The sequence below is a fragment of the Cyrtonyx montezumae genome, unplaced genomic scaffold, assembly GCF_038088225.1.
Source record: "Cyrtonyx montezumae isolate F1298 unplaced genomic scaffold, pur_monq_1.0 scaffold_17, whole genome shotgun sequence".
NCBI classification, from domain to species: domain Eukaryota; kingdom Metazoa; phylum Chordata; class Aves; order Galliformes; family Odontophoridae; genus Cyrtonyx; species Cyrtonyx montezumae.
In genome coordinates this window covers 32,609,466-32,628,347 of record NW_027071903.1, presented here as the reverse complement: position 1 = coordinate 32,628,347, position 18,882 = coordinate 32,609,466, and the positions used below count along the sequence as shown (strand labels likewise).

The 18,882-nt window shown below is 37.9% G+C and overlaps 1 protein-coding gene across 1 annotated transcript in view; it reads left to right on the top strand.

Moving 5' to 3' along the window:
- Window positions 1–17,053, top strand: part of FAM169A (family with sequence similarity 169 member A) — a 34,609-nt gene extending 17,556 nt beyond the window's left edge. The window contains exons 4-8 of the mRNA XM_065734327.1: window positions 1,641–1,726; window positions 3,345–3,519; window positions 8,780–8,962; window positions 11,570–11,698; window positions 16,308–17,053. Coding sequence (XP_065590399.1) covers window positions 1,641–1,726; window positions 3,345–3,519; window positions 8,780–8,962; window positions 11,570–11,698; window positions 16,308–16,327 — 593 coding nt within the window. The 3' untranslated portion in view covers window positions 16,328–17,053. The remainder of the gene's footprint in view (window positions 1–1,640; window positions 1,727–3,344; window positions 3,520–8,779; window positions 8,963–11,569; window positions 11,699–16,307) is intronic.
- The last annotated feature ends 1,829 nt before the right edge of the window (window positions 17,054–18,882 follow it).

Genomic DNA, 18,882 nt, shown 5'->3' with positions numbered 1-18,882 from the left:
TTGAAATCGTATTTCTCAACTATAAAATGAAAATGAGAATATGGGCAAGCATAGATGGATTGAACTGTGGACCAGATGTTGACTTAAAAATGATAACAAAAAGCTAAGTACGTATGTTTGCATGAAATCTGGAGAAATGTTTTTCCTTTGAGAAAGGCATCCATATAGATAAGATGCTCAAGTAATGTGGCGTGACAGTTGCTATGTCAACTAGTGTTCCCCCTCCACACATTTAAATTATTGAATAGCACAGTAAATGCTCTATAAAAGCAACTCCATAGGATGTGATTATACATTTCCTTATTTCATCAAAGCTTTTTCAAACTTTTCTGGCCTTTAATGTGTGTGTTGGGCATCTCTGGACTTTGTGCTGCTCCAATTCAAGTCAGAGTTTCACCCATTATGTCCCCTTTGTCTGACCTGTGTCATAGATGTGTAATGCAGCAGTGGCTGCTTGCGTTTGAGAGCTGAGAAAGGGACTGAGGGAACAGATTTAATCCATCACAGAAAAAGTGTGAAACTCCCATGCAAGTTAGTGCATAATATTTAATGAATTTTGGATCTGGTGCTGTAAGCAGGCATCTGCCCTTGCGTGCAATACTTTCTTCATTGTTAAACCAGTATGCAAAGTGTAATGCTTTTTGGCACATGCATTAATAATTGATTTAAAATATAAGTTAGCTAAGCAGAATCTCAAGCCTGAAAGCCAGAGGGAGCTGGTAAATTCTGAATCAAAGAGGGAAACTAACCTTTGCACATCAGAGATATTTGTATAACCTGAGGCTAAAACAGGTGAATGATGAATCCTATTAAAGTCATTTCACTTCATTATGTGTAAATTTGTCTCTGGCTGGCAGATGGTTTTTAACTTTCTCATATTTGTCCTTATTTGGATAGCTTAGAGAACCAGAGGACAGTGCTCTCCCTTAGGGCTGGAGGAGGACTAACTCCATGCTGCTCTGTGCCTTGTACTTGCTTCGTTGTTTCATTTTGTATAAGAATTGTAGAGTTGTGTGCCACTTTGTCTCAAGACAATTAAGATACCAGGGTTCTTGAACTCTCCTGAAATTGTGACTTGCAAGTGTGTATCTGTCCTCTCAGCATGTGTCTGAACTTCTGTCCATGCAGAGATTTAAAGGTATGGATAAATACAAATTTAGCCGTGTGGAAAAGCTGCTTGATATGGTGGATATGAAAACTTTTGTACTTTCCTTGCATAGCTGCCATTATTGCCATTTATGCATGTGGACAGGAGGCAGAGGCTGACAGAAAATTCAGTAATGTAATCTTTAGCCAGACAGCTCTCTTTGTCCAAAACTTAATAGGCTGCTGAACAGATACTGTGCAGGAAATGCTTTATTCATATGGTGCACAGGTTGTCATACCAAAGTTGCTTCAATTTCTGAGGAATATTATCTTCAGGTGGTTTATCTTGGTGTCTGTTTTGTGTGCAGAACTGAAAATTGGATACCACGGGGTGTGGAGGGGAAATTGAAATATAATAATTGTTCTACTGTCTCACAGCAGATCAAACTAGAGTCAGCTAGAGGGAAAATTAGATCCGGGGCTGCGTGTGGAGTGGCTTAAAATCAGACTTGTATGTAATTGTAGTTCACATCTTCCTCTCTTTCTTTTCGTAGTTCTGGCACTTTATGTGAACCAGCGATGGTGGCCTGTTGAAGATGTTGTAAAAACAGCTGACCCTTCTAGAGATGGGTTGATTTCGGTGAGGATGATTTATAAACATTTGACTTTGCCCTGGACATTCCCAGTTGAAGCAAACATAAGTAATGGTCTTTGCTCTCCTATAGCTCATTCTTTATATAACCTGTGAGATCTGGGGGATGTGGCTCACCATTTACTTTATGTTTCCCACTGAAGAGAGACATGCACATTAGCCCTCTGTAAACAGTTTTCTGTATGCACTTTGTGATTCTGTGGGATTTATTTGCACTTGATTTTAGTTGACCCTCAATGCCAGCTAGAGGAGTAATCAAATAAATAAGAGTACTGCTAATGCAATATTTTTAACATTAGTGTTGTTTGACTGACAGTCTGATGGGAGCAGTACTACTTTTTGGAACGAAGTCTTATATAATTATTTATGAAATTGTTTTGCCTCTGATAATGCTTGTACTGTGTTCACTTCGTAAAGCGTATGTTATTTATAGATTTTATATATGCAATTCTTTTTACAAGGAAATGATCTTGTTATAATCTTAGAGCTACATTTTCATAATCTGAGGTTCATATAGCCTGTGATCTGTTTTCAACTAAGAGTGTGAGCCTTGTGTTACCATGAGGCTATTACTTCAGTTATATTTAATACCCAAATTTCTATGTCCAGCTTCTGTCTTTAATGATTCTGATCCTATGTCATCTTTCCTTAGTACCTTCTATACATAAAGGTTAAATATTCACAGAATTAATTAGTTCAGGTTGTTTTTTTTTTGTTGTTTGTTTGTTTTTGTTTTAGAGTTTTTTTGTTTTGTTTTGTTTTTGTTTTTTTGTGGGGAACTGAACTGGAGAGATTTTGAGATGCAAATCCTTGTAAGGTAGAACTTGGGGCAAAATCATAAACATACAGGTATTTCAGAATCTGCTGTGTTGAGAGAGAATGAAACAATACCTGAAAACAAAAAACTTGCCCCTTCTATCCCATAGCTGCGAGTTGAATTGTTATTATTTCTGGAAGCACTCATTTTCATTTTCAGTGTAATGTTGGCACCACGTTTGCCTTGATGACCAATATACTGTGCTTTGTATTCTTCCATCTGCCTGTCTTGGTTATCCAAAGAAGCGTGTTATAAAAGCTAATTGCTTCTGTTGTTAAGCCTAGATTATAAGCTTCTTGGGACAGACTCTGTGTTTATTCTTTTCTATATTGCCTTGTTCAGTGAGGTCCTGGCCCACTGAAGTTCTTTGATGGCATGGCAGGACATGTAGTAGTGAAGAGGTGATTGGGGATAGCTCATTGAACCCTGGCTTTATTTCCCTTTTGGATAGGATTAGATTACCTTGATCTTGTTTCCAAATCTGTGACTGGTTCTCTGTGACTCCACGCAAGAGACTTTTCCTGGTGCTTACAAATTCTTCTCTGTGACAACAGGAGATATGTCAAGCTTTATAACTTGTTTGTAACTTATTCTGTGCCCTCTGGATGGAGGGTGGAACACTGGGAAGAACTGTTTTTATTATTCAATATGAAACAATTCATGAGGCATCTTCCCTGTGTTCCCTGACCACTTTCCTCACAGCCTCTTTAATTTTGAAACTGTTCATGAAAGGCAAAACACAGTTTTCTGCTTCATTTTTCCTTGGTCTGTTTTTGTTTCTTTGCTAAGGTCCAGACATTTGGAGAAAGAATTGTCCTCTTTGTTCTAAACTACATTATTTTTGGAATGCCGGAAGGGAATTCAGCTAATGGTGTGTTCTTTCTACCTCACTCTGCCACTGAGTGTGCCAAGATACTTTGGAGAAATGGTGAAGCTGTTGCCTTTTACTCGGTGAAGATGAAAGGTAAGGTCATTTTAGAGGCATGTTCCCATTAGCTCCTGATAGCTAGAAATGTAATACTTTTGTTTATCTTCTAGTATAAATAATCCTGGCTCTCATTTGCATTTTTATATTGAATCTCTCTCAGAGTGAATCTGGGGAACAAACCTTCCCAGAATTTGGAAGCCATCCATATTAATGTCATTTTAACATTACAGTTCCAAACTCTATTCTCAGTTACAGTGAGTGATCTAAGGTCCTAGTGTATTCAAATAAAATATGCTTTGGTACAACCAACAAGAAGGTTGCATATCTATGAACAAAGAATGCAAGGATTGCTCACAGAATGGAGAACTGCATCTTGGAAAGAATGATCTGGAAGAAAGGAGCACAGTTCATTGTGGGAAGACAGTGTACCAGGCAAGAAGTGGTAGTGGGTGTGGAAGGAGCAGTGGTTAGGTTCTGTAGAGGAACATGTATATAACAGATCAGTCCTGGCATGGTTTATCCAGGCGTGGTGCTCCTGGTTTGAAGGATGATGAAGTTGGTATCTTTGGAGGTAGATGTATTGTTGGAGTCAGCAATCAGTAGCCATCTGTCAAAAAGGGGAGAATTAGAAATTGGTTGAGAGCTGTGCAGATGTCAGCTGCTTTAGCCTCCAGAGGACAGTATGAAGGCACCTTCTCTGATAGTGTCTCAAAGGGCAGCAGCCACAAGAGCTGTTCTGCTCTTCAGCTTGGGATATCTTGGGATATGTAAAATCCTTCTTCATACAGAGATACAGCTGTACATCAACCGTTATGATACAGTGCTACTGTTCTATCAATTAAAAAGTCATTTCTCAGCCTGTGATTAAGGAATCTTGCATATGTATCTGTGAATATGCTTATGAGCTGCTTCATAATTGGCAAACACTTCAGTTACCACAGTGCATTTTCCTTTAAGTCCGTACTTCTCAGCAAAGCTTTTGGAAAGAAACGTGTACGTTCCTTTTCTGTAATGATTAATGCATCAGTAAAATAAATTTGCACAGTAGTCTTTTGTGAGTGGAGTATTAACAAAGTTGAAAATGTTTGAGTAAATTAAGAGTTTTAAACCAGGTCCACATAAAACACAAGCTCTTCGAGTCCAGCTTTGTCAGCATTGTCTTGTGTTGCTTTTTTTCTCTGGGCAGCTATGTTTGTAAATTTTGGCCTGTGTCACAAAATACACAGTGTTTTGCCAAGGCCTTTTTGGGAAGCTTGAAACTGATTGCTTTTGCCCCTTTCTTCTATTTTCTGTATGCATTTGGAAAATAATTCTGCTTTCTGAAGTTCTGTGATTTCAATTTCACATCTGCCATGCTCTGGCTGATCCTATTCTCTCTGCTTTATTGAAGAGCTATGGATTTATTATTCTGGAAACAAGTTAAGTAAAGTATCTCCTCTTATAAATCATATTTCACAAAGTTGTTTTAGGTTTTTTTCTTTTTTAGCAAGTTCTACTTCCCTCTTCTTACTATTCTGCTTTGAACATTAATCAGGAGCAGCTTTATGGACTAGACATTACTTTGCACTCAACCTGTTACAGCCTCCTGTCCTGGAAATAAATTATTTTCTTCTGTACCCTCTAAATGATTCTGATTTCCTTTGTTCCCGTACTGTGCAGTTCCCTGACTGTTCTCTGTGTTTTATTTTCTCTAGTAGGTAACTGAGAGTCTCATGCTGATGTTGTGTTCAACTGTTTTTTTCATCCGTGGATTTTCCAATATCTAAAGTATGACAAAAAAAAAAACAATGCTTCAGTGGGGTCAAATAAGCCAGAACAAATCTGTGGAGCATAGTTATCTCAAACACGGATTTTCTGTGTGAATCATAGAAGTGGTGACCAAGGAGGAGGGAGTCTCTTTTATCTTTGCTACAGGTCTAGTGTGCCATTATGCAAGCTAAATTTTCAGTGGACATCATTGATTTCAGTTAACCAGCTTGACAATACTGTACAAAATGAACTGTGTGATTTTGGTTCAGTTCGACACATGCATCCATCTTTTGAACAACCCTAACTGGATCTCTTTTGGTAGTCTAGTTAAAAAGGGACAGATGGTTTTGAGCACTCACATTGCTCAGAGACGCAGTGACTTTAAGCAGTGTCTTGAGACAGTTTGGCAACTGCTGACACTGGTTGTCCTACACCTGTTGTGTAGATAAACAGAAGACTCATTCTTCAAGGCTATCAGATTTCGTGAACATTAGACACCTTTATTAAAACAAAATTTATTCATGACTACACAGATCATCACCCTAACCTCTCCGGTATGTGCCTATTCCTATCCAATGACAGGCATGCAGCATTTACCACTGGGTGTACTAAAGATTGATGAGACATACTAAGCCACTAATGAGGCTGATAAGACACTTTGTCACGTGCCAAGATAAATGTCTTCAATTTTATCTATGTCAGCGGCTTCCATATTAGACAGCTGATGAGTTAGACCTCACTGAATGTAGCTACTTAAAGGTACAACAGGAAATTCGTTTCCTGTCCTTGTGCCTTACTTTGCAAATGGCAGCCTGCAACACGTGAAATACTTTGCAGAAAGCCCTCATGCAGATATTTCAGTTTTGAGATTTGTTTTATATTTCTTGCAGGTATTTCTTTCAAATTTTTTTATTGGCGCCCTCTAAATCTGTGTGTAAACCTCTGAAATAATGTGTTTTTTTTTGTAGTGGTGTAGGATTAATGACTGTGGTTGTTGATACTTCATTTTGTGCAAAGTGACTGTTATTCCCTGAAAACCTTTTATTTTTATGTACTGTAGGTTATTAATTACAGAAAATGGATTTTTACTACCTTCACATTAATGTGCAACAGTCAGGAGAATGTAGAAGGCTGTGCAAATAAATCAGTGAGGAGGTTTGAGAGTGCTCTGAGCCAGCCAGGAGTGTCTTAGTCTGCTTAAGAATCGAGTGTAACAAAACCATTTTTTGGTATCGAGCTTTGGAAAATGGATGTGATGTGTGGCTGCTGATTGGTGTGAGGTCATTCACTGTCCATTCCCACTTCCCATCTCTCCATCCCAGTATCATGAGGGCCTACATACATAACTTTGCAATGTCTTCAGGTTACTCTTAGTTTATAATTTTCTGTAGGCAAGAACACAAAGACAGCCATGTCCCCTGTGAGAAGCCTTGAGCCAGTTTTTACATTGGGCCAGAAGAGACAGATCCTATTTTTGACTTATTTTTCAGTTAACAAAGCACACTGCCATGAAACTTGAGGGCTGTTCGTTGAAAGGCAGTATCAAACACTTAAACAGATATCATTTTTGAAGCATTTGGGTGTTAATAAATTCTCTTTCAGATTGTTTTGGGAAGTGGTTACGTGAGCTACAATCACAAAATGGGTATTCTCTAGAAATAAATCCCTAAAACAACTGTATTTCTCGTGAGTTGCATACTTTTTCTTGTATGCAAAAAAGTTACCAGAATTGAAACTAACTGGGCAGACAATTAGCTGGAATCTTGTTGAATAATTGTTTTTCTCTCCCATGTGTTTTCTAACAATAATGTTTTTAATGTGTGTTTCTGAGGTAGATTGAAGTTTCTGGCTGTAATAAAAATTAAATGACTACATACCAGTCAAGACATGAATTCATTTGATTTTATTGGAGGCACATACACATTCTCACATACAAATTCACACAATGGATTGACCCTTAGGTTCTATTCAGCAGAAATCATCCCCACCCTTTCCGTAGCCACTCAGGCTGCAGAGGGCCTGTCCAAACACGTGTGTGCCAAGTCAGCTTGTTCAGCAGGGAAGCAGTATGCTCAACCTTGTTGTTTTTTTCTGGTTTGTGGCTCTTTGGGAATGCTAATGACTGTCTGCTTTCCTGCCCTTATAATTTCTGTTTACAATTTTGCTGCCTCATAAGTTGGTCATTTGGCATTTGTGACCTAACCAAGCAGATCAAAGGCTTTCAAAGGGCAAACTGTATGAATACTTGCATCCCCATTGCCAGTGTCCATATTTTTCCTGTTTCTTCCCTCACCTCAGAATTTAGTATGTGTGTTTCAGCAATGAAATATACCTTTAAATAAAATGCATGAGACCCTAGTAGTCTCCTCTGGACCACTGTTAGCTTGTTATAATCCCTTTGCTATTGGATTGGAATTAGAATAAACATTTCATTCCAAAGGTTTCTGTTTATTTGTTTATTTTATTTCAAATGTCTGTAGGCTATAACTCTTCCAGGGAGAAGGTGAAGAATGGTTTCATGGTTTTTTTTTTTTTTTTTTGTATTCACAATGCCTTTAGATGCTACAAGTTTTTTGTCATCTTCTCAACATAATTAGGAGCACAGACATAAATCACTCAGCTCCTGGATTTGCTACCACGGCAGTCTCCTAAGGATTTATAGGAGACAGCCTATATGAGTTAATAACAAGCTTATAAAGTCACTTGCAACATGCAGGAATTCTTAAAGCTATTGACTTCATGAGAAGTTTGTCCCGTTTTTACGCTGTATGGTGCAATACTGCTGGAATACCACATCTCTGTTGGGCTCTCAGCTAACAATGGGACTGGGGATACACTCAATTTCTTGGCTCATGAAAAAAGAACAACTACCCATCATGTGTTACAAATATTGAAAGGTTATAAACACCACCACAAACCAACAATGTGCTTGAACATGTGTTTGAAGTTAAGCATGCACTTGGATTATGCAGGGGTGGACCAGGCCCGAACATGAATGGGGGTTGGTTATGAAGTTACATATTCTTGTTGTATGACTGAGAATGTGTGTGACGTGGGTTATTGCTAAAATGGAGAGCTACAGCCTTGACAAATCAGAGTCTAGAATTAAATGTATTCGTGTGTGCTTTGCTGAACTGGTATCCTGGAAACAGGATAATCAAAGTCAGGCTTCACAAATATCAGCGAAAGTTACTCGACGCAGTCTTAAAGAACAGAAGTAGACCTTAGTTTAATTTTGTTATGGGGTTGTGATAAAGAAAAGTGGATTATATTAAAAGTCTTGTACTGGAATTTAGGAAATGCCATTCTAACATTTATTTCTGTGAAATAGGTCTTAGAGAAGTGATGAAAGTGTCATGACTGGGGACACTGAAAACTGGACTGGATAGTATGCTAGTAGGTGATAAGAAAGAAAACCAAGGAGATCTTCATGCAATTTACCCAAGAAAATAAGAAGATGTCAAATATTATATCCAATGTAATATTAATGTAATATTAAAGCAATTTTGTTTTCAAATTAATGTATTTTTTTACTGTATCTTTTCAGGGAGTCTATGTGATGGTACTACCAGTCAGTGTTACTTGCTGCCAGTTTTGGACACCATATTTGTACAGAGAAAGTACAGAAGAAGTGGCCTGGGGATGAAAATGCTGCGTGATTTCTGTCAGTCTTTCAAAGCTGAGGATGCCTTAGGGATCAGCTGCCCTATTTCTGCTGCCATGTATCAAGGTAAATTGTTTGATGTGGAAACATTAAGTAAGGGTCATGTATAATGTATAAATTTCAGCATGGTCATGGTAGGATTTTCTTAACTGTGTGTTTAGTACACTTGTCTGAACTGAACTGTTTTTATCATCGTTAGTTTTCTAGAGATATCTGGAATTTCCGGAAGAAAGGTAGGACAATGTTTATGTAAAACAATGAGAATGTGTACTGCCTCTTCAACATTTCACATTCATCTCACTGTCTATGAGAAACAAAACTATACCAGTGCTCTAGATGATGACTTACCAGTCCTGTTTACACAATAGAGAACTGGAAGATGTCAAGCCTACACTATGCACATAGTGCTCCTGTAGATGCTGCATTTGTTAAAAAAAATAAAATTACATGCAACAAACCACACACCTGAGTTCTGCTCATGTATGCAGTCTTATCAATACATCACTGGCAATCTTTAAACATTTGTCACTTTTACAAGATTGATAAGAAGTTTTAGTTCTTCTCCATGTTCAGCTTGGATTTCTGTTTTTGCTAGTAAAATTTACAGGAAATATCTCTGAGAGCATTATTGGTAAACCTTTCTTCTTCAGAGAGATGTTTTTCTATAAAAGTTAGTCTCTGTATGGTATGGAGTCCTTGCTGTCATTTTTAGGAGGACTTTCCTGTTGATTTATGACTTTGCATCCATTTCCTTGTGCATGTCAACACAATTTTTACTGTATCTATGGCCAGAATGTGCCTCTGAATGCATGGAATATACACTAGGAGTTCTTAATGCACTGATATTTCTCAATTCAGAAAAGAATAATATTTCCAACGTTCTTTCTCTTTGCCCAGTAAAAACAATTTTTCCTATGGCAGGCATCAATGGTTCAGATATTATGGATCAGAAAGCTGTATTGTGTGTGTGTGTGTTAATGCTAGCAATATATTGTGAGACTGTGCTTTTCATCTCGGTTAAGTTCTGAGCTGATCATGAATAAATTTGACTTGTCTCATGTTCTAATGGTTTTTTTTTTGGGGGGGGAGGATCTCTATGAAAATACTAGTACTGTAAGTTAAATGTTGAATACATATTGCTTATGTTGGAGTTGCCTCTTTTCACTGGCATTACAATCTTGTACTTGAACTCAAGATTGCAACCTTTTACTCTAAAGTGATCCTCTAAATCAGTTTTTGTTAGCATGCTATATATAATTGTATAATAAGATACAGTATAATAGAAATAGATTTGAAAATGTGCTATGGAGGCCTGAAAGAAAGTAAAAAGCCATTTAGCAAGCATCTCTATTTTGATATGTTACTTTCAGTAGCTTGTATTGAAGTGATTGATTTAGCTTGGATATCTTTGGATAAAGTTAATGACAGTGTTCTGTTCATTGCTGTATGAAGAATGTGTATGTACTAGTTAGGGTTTTGACCTCCCATTGTTAAACTCAACTGAATGTTGAAGATAAAAGACCCACTTAAAAAAATGCTGCGGTGTGGTGGAGTACAGCAGTCGTATATTCCTGTTTACAGATTGTTATCTTATTAAAGATGGTAGAATTTCTTAGAATAATAGAATCACCAAGGTTGGAAAAAGCCTTGGAAAAGATCACCCAGTCCAACCATCCACCTATCACCAGTAACCATGTCCCTCAATACAGTGTCTGAATGTTCCTTGAACATCTCCAGGGTCAGTGGCTCCACCAGCTCCCAGGGCAGCCCATTCCAGCGCCTGACCCCTCTTTTGGAAGAGTAGTATTAAATTAATTTATTTAATTTAATCTGAGGGAATGCTGCTTATGGAAAGTGTAAAAATGCCCATTACATTTTCTCAAGTAGCTCAACTATTTTCTCAGCTATGTCCTGTAACATATTCTTCCTCTTAGCTCTGCAGACTTGCACACTTCCTAGGGAAACTGCTATATAAAACAAATTTCAGTTTAATAAGATAAGTACACCTAAAAATGATTGTATATTCAAATTATAATAATCTCTCAGTGTACAGGTAGTGGTAGGGATCTGTGGAAATACAGTTTCTAAAGACAGTCATTCATCTGACACATGTAACCATGTTATTCCTCTGTTCGTTCTCTGTAATTTCTGTTTTCCCAGTACGAAGAAATAAATAAACCACAACAGTGGAGTGTAGTAGTAGAATGGAAAGTGGTATTGATGCAGAAATAATCTGATATGAAATTTTTGTCTGTAAATAGAAAATAAAGAAGCATTCATGAATGTTAAAGCTGGAAGATACTGAGGCACCTTTCATTTCAGAGCGCTAAGGGCAAAAGAACACACGCTACTGTTAACTTAAAGCCTACTATGTTTCTGGAGAGAATTCTGTGATGCAGGCCCTGCAGAAGTCTTAGCAGAATTTCAGTGCTCACCAGGAAATAGTCTAAACTGAAGCAGATAGACAGAATTCAGCAGTTTTTGTCTGGGCCGTTCCATGTTGGGTTTTTTTTTCTAAAACCATCACCTGAAAGAAAAAGGAAGATGAGAAGAGAGAAGAAAAGGAACTAATGGAAGTAGGTCTCAGAGGATTATTCCAGGGTTGAATACACTCTCTTCCACTGTACTTTTCACTCATTCATGCTTTTTTACCTTTTGATTTTTCCTGTTTAGTTTGCCAGAAATTCTTGCAGACATATCCTGAGGAGCAGAAGCGACTCTGGGAGGTGGAAGCACCTGGAGATTGGAGCCAGCGAGTGAATATCTGGTTAAAAATTCAGATGGAGTCATCCCTTTCAGGAAGTAAGTTAAACAGTGTGAATGTGGCCGTGTTAGTTATATGAAAATATGAATTAAAATCAAAGGTTAGGTGATAAAGGGTAGTGTCTGTGTAGTTTGCTAATAGAGAAACTATTGAGTGTGCATTCCAGTTCACTGGTCTTTTCTCAGTAAGCAGGATATTTCTTAGAAATTATGAGCTAATGAAGTTGAACTACAAAGAATCTGAGAGGGACTGAGCAAAGCACAGTCATAGCATAAAGTGTCTGTAACTCTCATTATAGTGACTTAGAGCAGGTTAGAAATCAACCCCTCAAAAAACTCCTGTTGCACAGCACAATGTCTGGGTTGTGGAGAGGGGATTGTTTCTCTGAAATTACTATAGAGGATAAATTTATAAGGCCAGTGGGCAGTGTGCTTAATTACCTTCAATTTGTTGCCAGCACCATTCTTGGATGGAAACACAAACATTTTCATTATGGCTTTTGGAAGATTCAAAGTACTCTCCTGCAGGGTAAATCCCTCTTGCTGGGAGCATTTTCTGCCTACTTCATAAAAGACAGTAACAGAGTAGAAGCCCTTTTGACAGTTCATATGGGGATCTGGTTGATGCAATCTGTTCAGCTGGCCTGGGGATCCAGGCAGGCCCCTCTGCTGCCTGCACACAAACTGTGATCAGCATTAGATTCCAGACGAAGGGCACACATTGTCTACTGTAAGTGCAGAGCAAGGAGTGCTGCAGAGCAAATTGCTCCCACCCCTTCCCACATCTATCCTGCTTTGTCTGGCTTGGGGACCTTTAGCTGAAATGTTGTGTTTCATCTTGCCTGCATAACCCCACAGGAGAGTCAAGCCAGAATTTTGCCCTAGGCTGAGTTTCTCTGAAGCCATTATATTTATGTTCCTCTTGCTTGAAAACAACAAATCTGGTGTTCCTTTCTCCTTTAATCCATCTTGCTCAGTTCAGTTTGTTAATGGCAATTGAGAACTATGATCAGATCATCAAAAAGAAAGCAGATCCTAGAGGAGAGTGTGTAATTTCTTTTTTCATTCTTCTTTTTGCCATCTCCAACAAAACAATAGCAACAATAAACAAAGAGAAACAACTCAAAACACAGGTAAATATAATTCCACCAGAGTGGCTGTCAGTTAAAAATACATGTGTGGCCTGGGATCTGCCCTGGGGACAGAAACTATGTATTTCTATCTACAAAAAGAAGGAAAAGAGAAACTGTAAACCAGAAATGGCAGGATGGGAGGTGGGGGTAGTAGGAACAGGAGTGAGTCTGTCTGATAAATAGATTGTGAACTGTGGTGGGATGTTTGTAGTAAAATAGAGTAGAAGCCACTGAACTTAGTACTTAAATACATAATATAAGCCTGCTTTTTAAATTATATTCTCCACTCTGGTGCACAGCTCACCAGGCAGCACTTTTCTTTACTCTGAATGTGCTGAACAGTTTTTACTTCATCTGTCTTCAGTAGAAAATCAACCCTCAATAAAAAATAGTGTTTTAAAACAGTGTGTGATAGAGGTGCTATTTCTATTTACCTATGGAATCTGCTTGTGTGTTTGTAATGTGCAAATTATGCACCCAGGAAATTACCAATTGAGAGCACAGAATAGATAATACCTGGTAAAATTAGGGAAGGGTGTCCCTAGTTTTGCTTTGTCCTAAAGGCAGAGTTAGGCCTACGTAGCCCTGGTGAGGAAATAACAAGAATTTTTCCAGGGCTTTGTGCTGTCTGATAGCAGATAGTAGAAAAAGCAGAAATGTTTTCTGAGTGCAGGAGTCATGTGCTTTCCAGGAATCGTGCTGCTTGCCATACATGCAAGGAGAAATTTATGTTTCTGGAGCTGTGGTGTAGGGTCAAAAAAGAGGAGCATAATGTAGCATAGTATGGAAGCCACTGGAGTTGTGCACTTACCTGTTGTTGCATGTGGGCAGGTTCAGTTGAATATATAATATCACTTGGGAACATGGTGCTTCATTCCTACTTGTTCTGTTGTGCAGAAGGAAAAACACGATGTAAATCAACATTGTCAGCTCCAGTCTGGATCTATGGCAACAACCACAGAAATAGATCAGTCTTATTCTGCTGTGATTTCTTAGATTGCTGTCAATACTAGTGATGCTTTCCAATGCTTTGGAACAGAATTATTTAAAAGAAAGCTTTGCTTGTATTACGTTGTGTTTTTCCGAGTCTTGGGAATGAATAATGTTAAAAGCTGTTGTGAGAATTTTACAATCCTAGGTATTCCAAAAATGTTCTGTAACCTTGAGGTTAGAGTTTTTAGTTTTGCAAGGTTATGTGGCTGCATCTAGTGGCAATACAGATAAACTGCAGGACTATGATACTTCAGTTTGAATGTGCTTATACACAAAGTATGTATACATGAATCTATAATGGATGTATACATCCATGAATCTATCATGGATGTATACATGAATCTATAAAAATCAAACTCCCATAGCTGCAGTCATTCATATTGAGTTAATTCTAATAGTTTGAAAAAAGGAGAGGTTAACTTACAGCAAATACCCCCAGTAAAATGAACGTAGTGACATTTTTCTCCCAGGGCTGACTGGAGAAACAGAAATTGTTTAACATGATTGTATGATCCTAATTGCAGAATCTGCAAGGTAGTGACTTCAGCTGTTTTAAACTAGTTTAGGAATACACGTAAGTGTGAAGCTAATGCAAAAACAGAAACACTCCGAGCACTAATTTAATCAATTTCAAGTGGTTGCTTATAATCTTTTCTCTGAGTTGCTCAGAGTATCTGCATATTTGTGAAAGGGAAGAAGGTTATGGATTTTCTGGGTTTTATAAATGAAAGGATTGTTAATTCAGCAGAACTTTCATGCTAAGAAAGACCCAGGGTCATTTGTTTTCTAGTACAGTTGTTCACCGTAAGGAAAAAAAATAAGATTCTTGAGGTTTAAATGCTCCCTTGTAATGGAGCAGCTGCAGTCACTTGGTCTCAGTAGTCAACTTCCTACAGTTCAGCATTGTCTAGTCTTTCTTTCTCCCTTTCTCTTCCAGTAATAATCAAAATCAGATCTCCTTAGTGCCACTTGGCTGTTCTTTGCAAGTTGTGCCTTGTTATTAATCATTAAGATTCTTCCGAAACAGTGAAAAAATGGGCTTACAGACTCTCTCCAATTGTTCAATGTGATATTTTAAACTGTGAGGATGATGGAAGCTACCAAAAGACAGACAGAGGCAAAAACGTATTTTGAACAACTTACCAACTTATTCAAATATAAATTCCCACACAGAAACTGAGGAAGCATTCAGATTTACATCTACAAAATGCACCTCTGTGGTAGAGCTAGATGATTGGCTTGGGAACTCTTTCAAGTGTGGAGCTTTAAATATTTAAGTGCTAGTCAGGAAGCTGTTAGAGAACAGTGATAGCTGTTTCTTGATCAAACAGATTAAATTGTCTTTTGTGGTACTGTCGTCATTTGCCCTGGTTTGTTTAATTAACAAAAGCAAGGTAGGAGGGGTAGCATCCAAGCAGCTTTTTCTCATCAATTTTTTAAATGAAAATGTATGTGAAAATCTGCTAAGATTTTTTCACTTTGAACTCTTTCTGAGGCAGAACTGTTCTCATTTCTCCAGAGGGTGGATAGGTCTCTTTTGTGAAGAATGCTCAAACTAGTAAATACAGATAATCTGATGCAAACCAGGTGAAGAAAGCGCAGTGTTAAATTTCCCGTGTTCAGTTGCTTTGTCATTAGTGCCTTTTTCCCTTCATAGTGAATTAATGATTTATAAATATCAGAAATCATCACAAATAGTAGTGGGTTTTATTTTACTGCTGGCCCATTGATTTATATAGCTAATCAGTAGTAGTCTGTGGTAATATAAATAATATAGGTCATTTCTCACTAATGTGTTTGTTTTGATCATCTATCTGAGATAAACAAACCATAACCAAACTGGTATACAGCAGATCCTAAGGTTTCCATATGCAATGGCTTTCTGAACTGAACTTGTTTTTTTTCCTGTGCCTGTACAGTGGCTTGAGCATTACACCTTTAGAGTGAGGAAGCCAAGCTCCTTACAATCTGAAGTGCTTTATGCCACTACTGAGCTGCAGGACTGTTCTTAGCTTTCCTCAGGATAAAGGCTTAAGATAAGCCAACAAGTTCCAGTGGAGCCTCAGCCTAGTTCCAGGAATATATATCTGATACAACAATCACAGTGAAGCTTTTCACTTAATAAAGAAAAAGGAGTGAGGAATGGAAGCAAAACAAAGGGATCGTTTCCCCAGCACGTTTTGGTTGCTGCACCACAATTAAATCAATTTGTTTCCTTCAGACATGAATCTTCTGGGGAAATCATAGCAGTGCTGGCCCCTGTGGTGTACACTCTTGCATTATGTGTTGTAGTCATAGCTCTAGAGCCCACCCAGTCAGATAAAGGCTTCATATACTTCCAATTTTCTTTATGCTGACATTTCCAGAAACATAGGCAGAACTGTTTGATATAAACAATGCAGCAAAGTTTCTTGGCCTTGCTTGTTTATGGAGACCTTGATTGACATAGGCCTTTTATATTACAATCAAGTCAGTGCTTACGTTGTTTCTGTATAATCTGATGTTCTTGATTCTAATTTCAGGGCCTGGAATACATTCTTGATGTTGAGAAAGAGACAGGAGGTGCCACAGGAGGAAAAATAAAAATAAAAAATGGCATAGGAAGCAGCAAGGACTCTAAACTCAGAGTCCTGAACGACAGGACAAGGTGGAGGCAATAGTCAACAATGCAAAGGATCCAGAAGAGGAGCGAGCAGGTCCTTGGGACTTTTTTGGAGACAAGGCCATCAAATGCTTCAGAATTATACCGTAACTGTACTCTCAAAGCACAGCAAAATCACAGTCTAGTTTAAAAAAAAATGTAATTGAATGTTCATAATTTGTAACACCAGAGAGATTTTTCAGGTAAGATATAGCTTTTTTTGCAAGGCACATGTTCTCTGTCTTGTGTTTTGTTTTAATAAAGCTTTTCTTTACTGATTGTCTTTTCCTTTTTTTTTCTTACTAAGTGATTGAGCCTAGTTATTTCCCTGCTCAGGAAATATTTTAATGGATTGCATGAGATGACCAAAAGGAAATAATTGGAGGGCTTGTAGATACTGATGTAGAAGATATTTCTATGGAAACCACATCCTGCATTATGGAGGAGAGATACCACAACATACATTGGTATCAGAATGACAGCTGTAACCTTCCTTTCAAAGTGAACAATTGATGTTTCAATTGCTTTCATTTGAGCTTTTCTAGCAGAAAAATCTGCCATAAACCTTGTGGTGGACAGGGGATTATATAAACTTCATTAACACTGAAGAAGTTTGGTACACAGAAGAGGGTGAGCTATAGGCCTTAAATTGCCTTTAAGTTCTCTGTATGTCTTTAATATGTCTGTTATGCCTGTATTGCATACTCCTTGTATGTATCCCTGTCACTCTAGTTTTATTGAAGGACCTTAGGTTGTGATTCAGCATAGCATTTAATCATATATCCAGTTAACTCCAGTTGTTCAGTAAACCATGTTTCTGAGGCATATTGAAATCAAAAACTGTGTTTGGAAACTGCAACTTTTTGTCAAGAAAAGTAGAACACTGAAATGTGTGCCAGCCTTAATCATGTTCCTATGGTACTAACTTCATAATCAATTCATCTTCAGGTTGTTGATTTATCAAGTCAGAAAAATGAATGAGTAAATAAATGACCATGCGAGACAGGGGGATATAAACAAATGCACATCATCTTTAGCCAGTAAAGACCCAGAGTTGGGTGTCCTGAGGTCCTGTTTACCAGTGTCAGACTCATGGGCTACAGACTGCAGGAGAGTACAAGCTTGCACAATACTCTTTCAGAAATGTGGGCTTATGGAACAATTAGTCTGAATATTTGTTTATTTGTTTTGTTGCTATTTGTGCTTTAAGTTATCTGATTCATTTAAATGTAATATCTTCTCTGTCTTAAGAGGATGTAATAGAAAAAGTACAAAAATCTTTTTCTCCTAGTGAAAATTCTATTGAAAAGAAATCTTTGTTTATTCAAGGGTAGAATGGTCTCAAAGTACTGGGAAAGCTGGCAAAGTTTTGAATGAGGTTCCAGTAATTGGACTTAGATTTTCAAAATAGTAGATTTAAATTATTTGAGTGTACACTCTTTTAGTTGTGTCTTGTCATGATGGCATTTCTGTTTAGGAGATAAGAAGATAAATGTGCATGAGAGGGATGGCAGTGCCTGCTCTTATGGGCATAAACATGTCTGGTCTAGAAGTAAGATGTTAAATGTGAGTATTAGTGTTAGCAGTGATCTGGGTGAGTGGGTGTCAACTAAATAAAGATTTGAATAGCTCTCAAAAAAAAACACCACCAACAACAAACAAAACACAAAAAAAACACCACCAAAACTGAAAAGCCACATGGATTTTAAGGCTAGAAATTTCATTATGTTCATCAGTCTTGATGCTGTCTCATGCACGGTTGCTGTATCAAAAATGATTGGTTTTGCTTGAAACATAGCCCATGTTTTAGAAAAAATATTTTTGACAGTTCTGTTTTTCAGATGTTGGGCAATAGGAAATCCACCATACTCAGTAAGTTATTCTGAAGTTTAGTTCTGTTTACCAGTGCACTCAACTTTCTAGTCTGAATTCCTTTGGTTTAGGTCACCCATGGTGGATTTTTCTCTTCTGTTTAGTGCTGAGCTATGGCTCTGGTACTATCAGGATTCCTTCCGTAAGGGGGTGATAGATACCATCACAGAATCACAGAGTTGTAGGGGTTGGAAGGGACCTCTAGAGACCATCGAGTCCAACCCCCTGCCAAAGCAGTTCCCTGGACTCTGACAGTTGCAGGCTGGCAGTTCCCAACTGCTGAGACGTGTTTGTAAATCATTATGGCATTCTTAACGGTGAAAATGCACTGTAAAACTTACATGATACATGTAACAAGAGGTATTTGTTTCAATGTTTTGTCTTGAATGGGTACAATGGCTGCGGTGTATTGCTGAAATGTTGAGTTGATCGAGTGTCATCTTAATATTGCCACGAGATGGCACTGTTAGATAGCTTAACGTTGTTGATGTGCCTTTGGCGTTAGAGACAGTGCCCAAGATTTAAACACATCGCTGGTTGGATTGACTTCTCCAGAGAAAGGTTACTTGCTAAGAGAAAGGAGC